This window comes from Etheostoma spectabile, chromosome 7 (genome assembly GCF_008692095.1).
Source record: "Etheostoma spectabile isolate EspeVRDwgs_2016 chromosome 7, UIUC_Espe_1.0, whole genome shotgun sequence".
Taxonomy (NCBI): domain Eukaryota; kingdom Metazoa; phylum Chordata; class Actinopteri; order Perciformes; family Percidae; genus Etheostoma; species Etheostoma spectabile.
The window spans coordinates 15,311,334-15,324,320 of record NC_045739.1 but is presented as its reverse complement, the minus strand read 5'-3'; the positions used below and the strand labels follow the sequence as shown (position 1 = coordinate 15,324,320).

Sequence of the window (12,987 nt, the reverse complement as noted above, 5' to 3'; positions counted from 1 at the left end):
AGGTGGTCAGATGTAATGTGATAAAGTAGATGAACAGCCTTTTTGTGATTTTCCTAATTATTTTATGCACGTCTTATTAGATAATGTGAATAAATAGAAAACTTTTTTTTCTTCCTATAGGCCATTTTTTTCCCTGTCCTCTTGCCTAAACTCTAAGTTGTTGTCCATTAGCCCATCCTCTTTCGGTCAGTCACTCTGTTTTCTGATTTGCACATCTCTGGAGACAGTAATGTTCGTTAATATCATAAATTTAATTTTTTTTTAAAGCTTTAACATGGGCAGCTTTACTAACAAAAAATACAATACAAAGCCAGCAAGGAATATCTGATCAAAGAATAAATAAACAAGATGCATATGAAGTAACCTCAAATTGTTGACGGTTTTTAAAAAAACTACATGTTTGGGCATGTTTGGATTGGTAGGTTTAGGGTTTATTACCCAGCCCTGGTTAACTCTTTGAGCCATATGTTTATGGCATTTATGGAGGGGCCGAAGGAGTTATTTCACGTAACAAACTTTATCAATACCCAAACTTAGTGTGAAGACTTTCAGTCTTCAATAATACATAATTTACCTTACAACTACACAACACCAAGTCGAAACTGTGCCAGTGTGTGAAAATACATTAATATTTGTAATTTGCATTAACAGACAGCAATAAAACTGGCAGGCAGGAGTCAGGACATATCAGTTCACTCAAAAACAGCAGATTATTTGTCTAGAGAGTATTATATAAACAGAAATGTACAACCTATAATACCATAACTCCACAGGGTGATAAATATCACAAAAGTTATCCTCATGCAGATTGAAAAGCAGAATACACTTTTGCCATCCTCTTTAATAACTTGGAAACTATGCCTGGCTTGTCATAAACAAGTCAACCAACCAAACAAGTAAAGCCAAACAGCAACTGTAAACAAATATTTGCTTCCCAACAGCCCAGCATGAGTGGGATTCTTGGAGCAGCAGGGTTATCTAGTGGTAAAGAGAGCATCCCGCAGAGGAAAACTCACAGATTTGATTCTTGTAACAGCTGATGTGTCTTAATGAAGTGTTGCTGAGTAAGACATTCGTTGCTGTTTGCTCACTTATCATAAATCACTCAAGATAACATCGCTAGTGCTACCATGTAACCAAATAAATGAATAAATCAATGTATCTGGTGAAGATGGTCACTTCACTTCTACTCCCTGACCTCTACCTTCTATTAATTTATTTGTTCATTATTTATCCCCATGGATATAAAATGGATCATTATCTTCAATAAGTAACTCTTGAAGGTGAATGCCTCCCAAATTCCAGTCACTGTATGTAAAACTGAGTGGCTGAGTGGCTGTGTGTGTGTGTGTGTGTGTGTGTGTGTGTACATATTGTGGGCCAAAGATGAACCATTAAAGTAGTTTAAAAGATGTGTCCAATGTTGTGTAACAATTTAACATTTGCCTTCATTTTCAATTGCAAATAAAATGTTTAGCTAATATGCTTAAACCTTTGAGTTGTCTAAAAATGATTTGTTGGATTGTAGTATGGATTTGCCACATGCAAGTCTTGGATGAAGCAGTCTTAGATCTCTAAAATGAACCCGTGTGTAACTAGTATTCATGTCAAGGCCCAGGTTATAAACATCTAATTTTTCTTCCTTTTACCTCTTTTGCTTTGTGATCATTAACAAAATCTCACATCCTCTGAGGGCTGCAACTCACTAATATTTTCATTATCTAATAAGCTTCTGATTATTTTCTCGACTCAACGCCAAGTCTATAGAAATCCCTGTTATAATTTCCCACAGCCTGAAAACACGTCGTCACATATTTTGTTTTATTTGAACAAGAGTATGACAAAGAAAAGAATAAATGGTTGGCTTTTTTGCAGATCAGAAAATAAATAATTAATTGATTATCACAATAGTTAATTATTTTTGACAATTAACTAATAAATGAATCAATTTTATCGTTGCAGTTCTACATTCTTTTTCCTCAGTTGCTTTGAATTACCACTTTAATTGCAATGTCCAACTGTTACCGAGAGAAATCTTGCCAGGTGCATCATGCAGTTTTCAATGACAGCAGACTCATCATGTGTTTACAAACAGAGCACTCTTTCATAATCAGTCATCGATTTATTCACTCTTCTTCTCTTCATCTCCTTGGTTCCTCTCTCTCTATTGCAGCCTTTCTTTCTTCTCTCTCCAGTAACTGTTACATTAAAACAACAAACTGCAAACTGGTTGATCAGGAAAACCTGAATCCTCAGATACAAGATGTGACCCAATCAATTCCCATAAGAAGGTCAGAGTGCAACTTAAAATCAGAACCACTGGAGCTAGTAAGCAACAAGTCTTGCTCCAGGACACTTCAGCAGGGTTGATGTGTGGGTTCTAGTTCGGTCGGACAGCTGACCCTTTTTGCTAAAGTACGTCACCTATGACTGTATAGAAAGAGGTGCTTAAGTTGCTGGATGTCCCTCCATTATCACAATAACACGTACACAACAAACAGTTGTACTAATTACACAAATTAATTCATTAATTCGCAGGCAAGTCAAAATACTCATCTTCCCATAATACCTAAACATAAACTCTTTGTCTGGAAGCGTTAAAGGACAAGGCCATTGTTTTTTTGTGTTTTAGTTATTTTACTACAAATCACAATGTTACAAAAGGTTTTTTAGCCTCCAGTTTTCCACAATCAAGTGTCACACCAGCAGACTGTTAAAATGTATCCACACTTCAATCTGCATTAAAACACCATAAGACTTTAAGTTTGAACAGTGTTTTATGAGATTAAGTTTGGCCAATGTCATGGATTGCCTATTTCACGTATGTTTCCAGACTCGGCAAGTTGACTTAGGGGGACCTGTGGACCATGTAACGTAATTTGATAAGACAGACAGGCGGACAGATGTCGCCATGATGACATAAACTGATGGTTTGCAACATGGTGGCAGGATGCTATAAGAAAATTAATTTGCATTACTAGAAAATCAACTAGAGCTTTTATTTATATCTGAGACTTAGTGAACTGAAAAGTGAATTAAACCTGGCCCCTCAGGTGGCTTTGGATAAACAGTGTGACTCCCAGACTTTGAGGTTTAGTCTCTTGGCACGGACAATTAGTAATGTCCCACTGAGAATACTACACTCACAGACTTTACCCATCAGATCATTAGAAAACCTCAGTGTTTGCTACCTGTGTCGAGGGATTATGACCTGGGATGTTAGGACAATTAACTACTATAACACACACATCTGAGGATACTTGCACCTGTAGATCAAAGCTAAAGTACATGGTAGCGCTAATGGAAGCTAAAACTGCATGCCACATGGTAAAACTTCCAAAATAAGAACAAGGCCCAGACATATTTTGTGAGTGTATGTGTGTGTGTGTGTGTGTGCGCGCGTCTGATATTGTATTACTCACAGACGGAAACTCAAAGTCCTTCTGGTTGACGAGGTTGAGGATGTACTCAATCCTGTACTGGTTCTGTGGGCACGCCAACTGCACTGGTGGTGCCAGGGTGCTCATAGCTGTTACTATGGTCTGTTACAAACACACAAATAAAATAAATTAAGTGTGGATGTCATAAAGGCAGAAGACGGACAGTCAGGATTTTTGAATGAAGTATCTCAAGCTATTTCGGTGTTTTCACCACTTACCTCAATAGCCTCTTTAATATTATTCTTGATGTCCTGAATTTTCTGCTTCTTCTCTCTGAAACAGATGCACAGATTCAGTGACAACCATGTTGGTGATTATTGATGGATTATTTATGTACAGCAGTACCACACAGACTTTAGAGTTTCTTCACAACAAAAGTAAGAAATGCAAAGGAAAAATTCCAAAGAAATGTACAATGGTACACTGGTACCCACTTCATTGTGCTATGTGGAGGCCCATTACAGACAGACCTGCAAACCACTGTGGTCCTTATACACATTTCATATACAGAAGAACTACAAATTAAGGGAGTATTAAGGGATGCTACGGATATTTAGTACTTCAGTTGCATAAAGTTGGGGGAGCGCCCCTTTAATTAATTAATTTGAGATGCTTATGTGTTTTTTTAATTTACATGGTATTAGCGTCTATGCAGATGTATCCATGCAAAACGTGCTCACACATGACAGGAATGTACAATAATCAAATTTTGTCAGAATAATCTAAAACTGTTGATATTTAAATGCGCTAAGTAATACAAATACTTTGGAATATTGACATAATGGTATAAATCAGTAAACTACTAATGAATTACAGTACATGAATGTCTGTCACAATTTTCAAAAACAGGGAACACATGTCTTGGCAGTTTTACATTTACCACAGAGAACCAGCTCTTCTTTTGAACACAAACAAGGGTTTAGTTAGCGAGAATCGCTTTAGTAAAGTTAAGGGGAAGAAGTTCCACATTACCATGAGAAGGCATACTACAGTGAGCTGTACTGAGTTTGTTTTGGATTTGGGAAGGGTAAACAGACCTTCATTGGCACGCGTGGTAGAGAAATTATATCTGTCTACTGTGAAAGATAGCTGTTCGTACAAGACATTTGGACTCTGTGTGACAGAAATGTTTCTATTAAAGGGAAACCAGAGAGCCAGTTAGCCTATCTTTCACCTTGAGCATGCAGGACAACAGCACATTGTGTTTACAATAGTTCTAAGTCAATGACAAAGGGCAAGACAGGCCTCTTTGTTCCCTGACAGTTTTGACTTTTTCTTTTTTTACAAGGGACTCTGCTGCACTTGACCAAATTGATGCAAATGTTTATCAATTTCTTTAGACCAGTTCAACTTGCATTTTAAAGTTTGACTCATCCATTTGGTATCTGAAAATGAAGGCTGCACCATTTCTTCACAACTTCACCTAACAGGTCAAATCTATGACAGTCCAGGTCAGGGCTGCATGTTTGCATCCGATTTTCAAATCAAATCATTTCAAAGATACAAGGAAGCAATTACACATTCAGATGCAGACATGTCAACAATATCGCCACCTATAGTCTAGGACAGTAGGCACTCATGTAGCACAGGCTCTTCGTCAAGCTTACATGAACAACCAAGATTTTCTAACATGAAAGAGCACATAGGATCTTAAAATTGCATCCAACCAAACGCAAACAGCCAGGTCAATACTGAGAACGTGGACTCTCACACCACACTCAAACTCAAACAAAATACACCCAAACTCTCATACAAAATGCATACACATATGCAAGCTCACACACGCACACCTTCCTGTGCCAAGCCACCATGTCCCTGCAATGCTTTCATTCAACTGTTGCACTCTAGCAGATGCAACAAAAACAAACATAAAAAACAAGGGACGATTGTTATTACAATTACTAGTGTACCTTTGACAAGAAAGAAATGCCTCAAACAAAATCCACAATTTACAAGTTTGTTCTACAAATCTTGTTTAGAATTTGGAACAGAAAAGCTAGAACTAAACTTTAGTGAAAATATTTTGTGTATGGGACCGAAAAATACATGCAGACTGAGAATACAGTTACTACTTACTATACAATCTTTGTAATACTCATTGACAAACGGTAACAGAGTCTGAGAAGCCTGTGAGGTCACTGTGCACCAAAAACAACACAAGAGTAAGAGAGAGGGTAAGACAGAGTTTATTAAGTTAGGAGGGAAATTGAGAAGGCCTTATTTACATTTTCAACCTGATAGTCATTAAAAATCACGTTTGTGTTTGTGTGTGTGTGGTTAGAGAGGGGATATGACACAAGTATGAAAGGTAAATATGGTGCAAAACGTGAGAGCGCGTAGATGCGATGTGAGCACTTGTAAAATATGATTTGAGAGCTTGTAGAAAAAAATCTGTAGTCCTATTTTTTGGGACAGCAGGGTTTCTATTGCCAGATAAGGGAACACTGTCCGGCTTATTTATGTAGAATGAAATCTAGCATTTGCTAACTAACAGCCAGCCCGCTTCTAAATACTGTAAATACCTTTTAATGATCTCAACACTTAACAGTCCAACTGAAACACTGGCTGTGAGCTCCAGGTCGCCATCAGTGGGGCTCGGCCAGCATGGAAACATTGCTAGAAAGCTTCGCTATCGACCTCGACCTGATCGGAGCTCCAGCGGGACACAGAGTGCTCCAGACCCGGTAGCAGCGGGACAACCCCCCTGGAGCCCACCGCCAGTGCTGGTGGAATAGCAAGCTAGCGTTAGCAAACTAACCCCGCGTATAATTAAATACAGTTTAGTTATCCTGACACTTTTAACACAAAACTGGCGGCGAGCTCCAGGTCCTGCAGCCGCGGCTGGACTGCCATCAGTGGGTATAACGCGTGCCTTTTAAATTAAAATGTATTTATTTATTTATTTATTTATTTATTTATAAGTGTGCTGGTTGGTTAGTTTGCTAACGCCAGCTTGCTATTCCACCAGCACTGGCGGTGAGCTCCAGGGGGGGTTGTGCCGCTGCTACCGGGTCTGTCCCGCTGGAGCTCGGATCAGTACTCTATAGGTACAAATTAGTTTTGCACCAAAATGTATCGCAAGAAGTGTTGCAAAAGTCGAGGGCGCAGACTCGCCGCTGTGTGATGCGAGAGAGCACATTGCAGCGACAGATTTGAGAGGGTGTCATCACCGAGTTGTGGTTGTACTGGAAAAGTGACTGAAGTGAAAACATAATAATACGAGTACAGATTTTTTTTCCCTACAAGCTCTCAAATCATATTCTACAAGTGCTCACATCGCATCTACAGGCTCTCACGTTTTGCACCATATTTAGCTTCATACACACAAGGCTTCAGTGACAATGTCTGGTGATACGTTAAGGTGAATAAATGCAGATGACAGAGACTCTGGCTGAAATTAATATACAATAGCTAAAATTCTGTAATATCATTCAGTGTGTCGTGACATGGAAGTGTCTGCAAAATTGTATGATAAATAATCAAATGTATGTGTAATGCACTGAAGCACACAGAATAAGAGAAAATTAAAAAACATGAATAGCTGGAACCAATGTCCCATGGGTGCACAATTATTGGCAGGGCAACATTATATAGTAACATTGCAGCATGTATCAATTATTTCTTCAGTTAACTAATTAATCATTTCTATCTTCAATACAATGTCAAGAAATAGTTAGAAAATGGCCATCCCAGGATACAAGAGGAAAAGAAAAGTGAAGACAATTTAAATTTGATATAAAAATTAGAACATTTGAGACGCTGGAACCAGCAAATGTTAAAATAAAAGGGAAATATGAAAAATTGAAAGTCTCTCTGCAGTTCCCTTCGGCTATGTGAAGCATTTAGCATCTGTCAGCACTTTGTTTTGGTTTGAGGCAACTTTACGGTTTTGATTCAGTCTGGCGGCTCTCAACAAATCACAGAGCCTTTGGGTTTATCTGAGATTTTTTGGCGATACAAAAACCAAACTGTCCCAAACCTTTTCAGTCCTCTTGACCACTTAACAGTTCCAGTGATAGCAGTTACATGCCTTTTCAGGGTAGTTTTGTCATAGTAGAGAGGAACAAAAATAGCTAAGTCATTCTTTCATTTATCAAAATCAGGCCAGGTTTTGGAACCAGCAGTCTTCCAGTCATAAGACAATTACTCTGACCTTGAGGTTACCACAACACTCAATCCATTCACCCAAAATCTTTTACCACAGGCGTTTTTGAACTCTTTCAGTCCCAGATCAGTAAATGTATGTTTTGCAAATGGCCTGCAAGACTGTTGGTTTAGTTTGAGCGGATCTTCAAAAACAAAGGTGATTTATTGTTACCAATTTAAAATTTTTTTAAATTGGTGCTACATGGACAGCAAAAGGGGGTTGTGGTATTCCTATCCATTCAAAGGGAGTAAAACTTACAAGTACCAGAATGCACCGGGCCACACTTGACCAATAAACACTCCCGCTGGTTGGTGAAGTAATTCGAGCATTTCACAGAAAACAACACTGCGGCCGACTGGCATCAAATAATCTCGTATTACAGTTAAACATTAAGCTAGTACATGTTTCTAAAAATACAAATTTAAGGTGAGAAATAGGTAATACAGTAACAGCACTGGCTAGTTTTACACTTTAGGTCTAAGTTTGAGAGAGAGAGAGAGAGAGAGAGAGAGAGAGAGAGAGAGAGCGCTCTCTTTCTCACGATCCGCTTTCTATACTCTGTGTCTGTATGCAAAATACAATCTGTAGTTTGAGCAACAGACCTCAAGCCAGCAAAAGTTGGCCCGATGCTGCATTTTGAGCTGGGGGATGAGCATGGAGATCTGGACGCTGGCAAGATGGAGGAAAGTTTACCATAATTTGTTCACACATACTACCCATATTGTTATGATACAAAGCTGGTTCTGTATCATATCCCTTTAAAAGATGACATCCGACCACAAAAATAAAACAGTCAGACATATACATGTGGATCAACACGTATGTAAGTATATCAAACATAAGGAAACAAGAGCCATACATAGCTTAGTAAACAAAAGCAACAGAAATTGACCAAATAATTCAATCAATGTCACAGATCTAATTGGAAGTGATAATGCTGCATGTGTCTTGTTATTGAAGCCACTCATCCACCTTACACACAGACACATATATTGCCACACACAACTCAGTGTTGTGGAGTCACACGCTGGGTCATATGCTCTTGTCTGCCTTAGGTGCTGATTTTGTAGTCTAACCTTGCAAGATGCTTCTATCTCAACACACACACACACACACACACACACACACACACACACACACACACACACACACACACACACACACACACACACTTAAAGAATTGTGTATTTACATGCTTGAAAGCAGGAGAATGTTGACTGGACAATAAGGGGCAAAAGCTGGTGTCTTTTAATGACACCGGAAAACATAGTATCTGAAATAAATCTTCCAGATGCTTGTCTTACTGTTTGGGTCACCAGATTAGTCTTCAAACAATAATGTTAAGACAGTGGACAAACACATGACATGATTCATTATAGAAAAATCAGGCTGGCCTCTTTGTGACAAAATGTATTTTTACAGAGAGGGTTTGTTATACTGATTTTTCTGAAAAAGTATAGGCATCATAATATGTTCACTCTGAGCTTAATGGGAATTTCCTCCTATACTATCTAGTAACACATTGTTATTTTAGCTAAAATGTAACAACAATCATCAGGTTGAGCCTGAGTTTACCTCTCAACGGTTCAAACTTCAATTTCTGCACTGTGGTCTGAGTAGGCCACCCCACGTCTTTCTGTGTTGTCCGGCTGACTAGTACGGTTTGATCCAAAAAGCAGCGTTATAAACCTAAAGACTGCATCCCATTTCAGTCCACACTTCATAAACAAAGCACAACATGGAGGATGGGTAACAGGACTGTCACATTTTAATCCTCCTCTAATACTGGTCGTCTGTATCTGTGCTGGCAAATTGTTTTGTGTTGCAACCGACTTTGGATACATGCTCGGGCTCAGCTACTTTACTCATTTAAAGATAAAGATTCAACTTTATTGTCATTACACATGTACAGGTACAATGCAATGAAATACAGTTTTTAGAGAGCCTCAGAGCCACAGCTATTTAAAGTGCTGCCAATGCCAATGCGCAGCATCGGGGGCAACTCGGGGTTCAGTGTCTTGCTCAAGGACACTTTGACATGGGACTGCAGGTCCAGGGATTGAACCACCAACCTTCCGATTGGCAGGCAACCGCTCTACCGCTGAGCCACAGCCCCCATTTTTTTTTTCATACTTACTCTGCATTGAAGCCGTTGACATGTAGGATCCTCATCTGTTTCACTATAGTGCTCTTTCCAGACTCTCCAGCTCCTGAGAGAGAGACACATACACACACAGACAGACAGACAGACAAAGAAATATTAGGAACCTGTTGGCATGTGAAACAAGACCACACATATATTCACAGTGTTTGGATGTAGACCATACCATTTTTATCATATTTGAATATAGACAATGTATTTCACTGAAAGGTTTTAGGAAGTTCATAAGCTTTTTGGGCTGTGAATTACCATGCCCAATAGGAAACTTTCAATGAACAAACAGCTAATTTCATACATGACTTTGATGTTATTTGGGGAAACTGGGAGCAGAGGCAAGGACAGTGCTGCATGGTCATGGCTGAAATAATAAACTGGATTATTCCACTAGATACTGTAATCACAATCACAAGACTACATTTTTAGACCCAATGAGGATTGCCTGTAGACTTTTCCATAAAAGGCATGTTTAAACATTTCCCTTTAAAAGCCGGTGTTATAGTTTTCAATAAAAAAAGAGCTCATTATATGTCTTCATGTCCTTTAAGGAAAATGTGATCACAGTTTGTGTCCGTTGTATTCGGCTGCGAAACTGCAATAAAGTGTGTGTGTGTGTGTGTGTGTGTGTGTGTCTGTCTATTTATTTATATATATATATAAAAAATACATTGAGAGACTAGTTTAGCATTTCTATCAAGAAAGCTGTATGCTGCAGGTCTGTGGATGGCTCATGCTCAGAATGAAACTTGCACCTCTTGCTCTGTAATACCATGATTCATGGCATCTTTTTTTAGGGGTATGTCAAATCTGTTCAGGGACTACAGATGGGAAAACACATTTAGATATACATTGGTATCTTTTATATTATATTGGAAAAATGGCCTTTTAACAAACTTTAGTGTATTTGCAGCAGTATGTATTAATGCACAGTATGAGAAGCCGCCTAGGCAGAATACTTTACTTGCACATACATATATACTGGTACTATACACTTGCACATACAGTATATACTTCACTTGTGCATACATAAATACTTCACTTGCACACACATGCATTACATGTGCGAGTACGTATGTGTGTGGGGTTGGTGTCTGGGGTGCGTTATTATGGAACCCACGCAACTTCTACGAAAGGCCTTCAATAGCACACACACACACGGCGTCCATGGTTACGCAAGGTAACGATTTCTTCAGGTCCCCTGACCAATTGGCTATCCTAACCTTAACCACTTAAAATGAATCCCTAACCCAACCAATTGAGCAGCTTTGTAGGGCGGGCCTTTCCTAGAAGTTACGTGGGTTCCATAATAACGTGTCCGGGGTGGATGGTCGAGCGCATAAACACAGGACATTCACTCAAGAGGTTGGCGTTCAAGTCCAGACCAAAACCATAGGTGTATTTGCTGACCTAATGACTTATTTATTAATTACTTTACTAACTAAACTTCTGTAACAAACTTATTTATCCCAATTTAGTGATGTAAACTTGAAGTTTCTACAACAAGGTGCCAATAACATTAATGAAGAGGTTGACACAGTTTGAAGAAAAATGCATTATGAAGTCAACAATGCAGCTCAGGTAAAGTTGTCTCTGGAGTTATGAGCAAGCAAACAGAGCTCTACCTGAGCTGCATTATTGACTGCCATAATGCATTTTGCCTCCACATGCCTTGACCTCATCATTTATGTTATTTGTGGTTGATGTGCACGTTGTTGTAGAAAATTCAAGTTAACGTCACAAAGTTGGGCTAAATAAGTATTTTTGTTATAGTTTGTTACAAAAGTTAAGTTAGATACATGCACTTCTCCATCCACCAACCCAATGCACATACTATGTACATAGTATGCACACATACATACATACTGTACATGCATACATACTCACACATTATGCATGCAGGTGCAAGTGAAGTATCCATGTATGCGCAAGTACAGTATATATGTGTGCGCAAGTGAAGTATATGTGAATGCAAAACTGAATTATGCATGTGCTATATGTGCAAGTGTTTAGTACCAGTATATATGTAAATGGAAAAGTATGTATGTACTGTATGTGCCAGTGAAGTATTCAATTCTGGCCTAAGTGGCTTCTCATAATACAGTGTCACTGATAAACCAATAAATAAAATGCAGTATGTCAAAATTATGATACGTAGTTCTTGTATCACCATGTGTCTCATTTCAAGACAATGTTGGTTATGTTGAGCTTAATCTATAAAAATACTTTGGCTTAAGCATGTGACTATGTCATATTACATTGCTGCCATTTTTGGCTGGCACCCCTGACGAGTTTTTAGTGATTTTGGAGTAGTCATAAGTGTATGTACTGACACGGTTATCCGACAACTCTCTGAACACAGATGATTATAGCTGAGAATAGTCCCAATAATAACATTTGATATGAAGATGTCTCAGTAAGGATACTTTAGAATTGGCTTGTTGGACCTCTCTGATGAAAAAAAAATTAAAATAAAATAATAAAAAATAAAAAAAAGTAGACAACTGTGACCACATCTGTGCGGTTTGGTAAAGGCAGAGACCTAAAGATTTGATGCATTTGTAAATAACACTCATGTATTGACAATCAATAGCCAGCGTTTCCTACCCATGAGACGTACAGTGGGGCTCAAAAGTTTGGGTACCCCAGGCAAAAATTTGTATTAATGTGCATAAAGAAGCCAAGAAAACATGGAAAAATCTCCAAAATGCATCAAATGACAGATTAGACTTTCATATAATATGTTACAAAAAGTTAGATTTCATTTCCATCGTTTAGACTTTCAAAATAACAGAAAACAAAAAAATGGCGTCTGCCAAAGTTTGGGCACCCTGCAGAGTAAACACCTTGTACTGCCCCCTTTGGCAAGTATCACAGCTTGGAAACGCTTCTTGTTCCAGCCAAGAGTCTTTCAATTCTTGTTTGAGGTATCTTCGCCCATTCTTCCTTCCAAAAGTCTTCCAGTTCTTGGAGATTTCTGGACTGTCTGTCACGCACTGATCTTTTAAAGTCTACCCATGGATTTTCAATTATGTTGAGGTCAGGAGATTATGAAGGCCATGGCAAAACCTTCAGTTTACACCTCTTGATGTAATCCACAGTGGATTTTGAGATGTTTTTAGGATCATTATCCATTGGTAGAAGACATCCTCTCTTTAACTTCAGCTTTTTCACTGATGGCATCCAGTTAGCGTCCAAAATTTGCTGACATTTTATTGAATCCATTTTTCCTTCTACTCTAAATG

At 38.6% G+C, this 12,987-nt stretch overlaps 1 protein-coding gene across 1 annotated transcript in view; it reads right to left on the bottom strand.

Moving 5' to 3' along the window:
• gnas (GNAS complex locus) overlaps positions 1-12,987 on the bottom strand; it is a 42,314-nt gene that overhangs the window by 11,088 nt on the left and 18,239 nt on the right. Inside the window, exons 2-4 of the mRNA XM_032521684.1 lie at positions 9,725-9,797; positions 3,659-3,713; positions 3,423-3,542 (exon numbers count right to left, since the gene is read on the bottom strand). Of these exons, the coding sequence (XP_032377575.1) occupies positions 3,423-3,542; positions 3,659-3,713; positions 9,725-9,797 (248 nt within the window). The remainder of the gene's footprint in view (positions 1-3,422; positions 3,543-3,658; positions 3,714-9,724; positions 9,798-12,987) is intronic.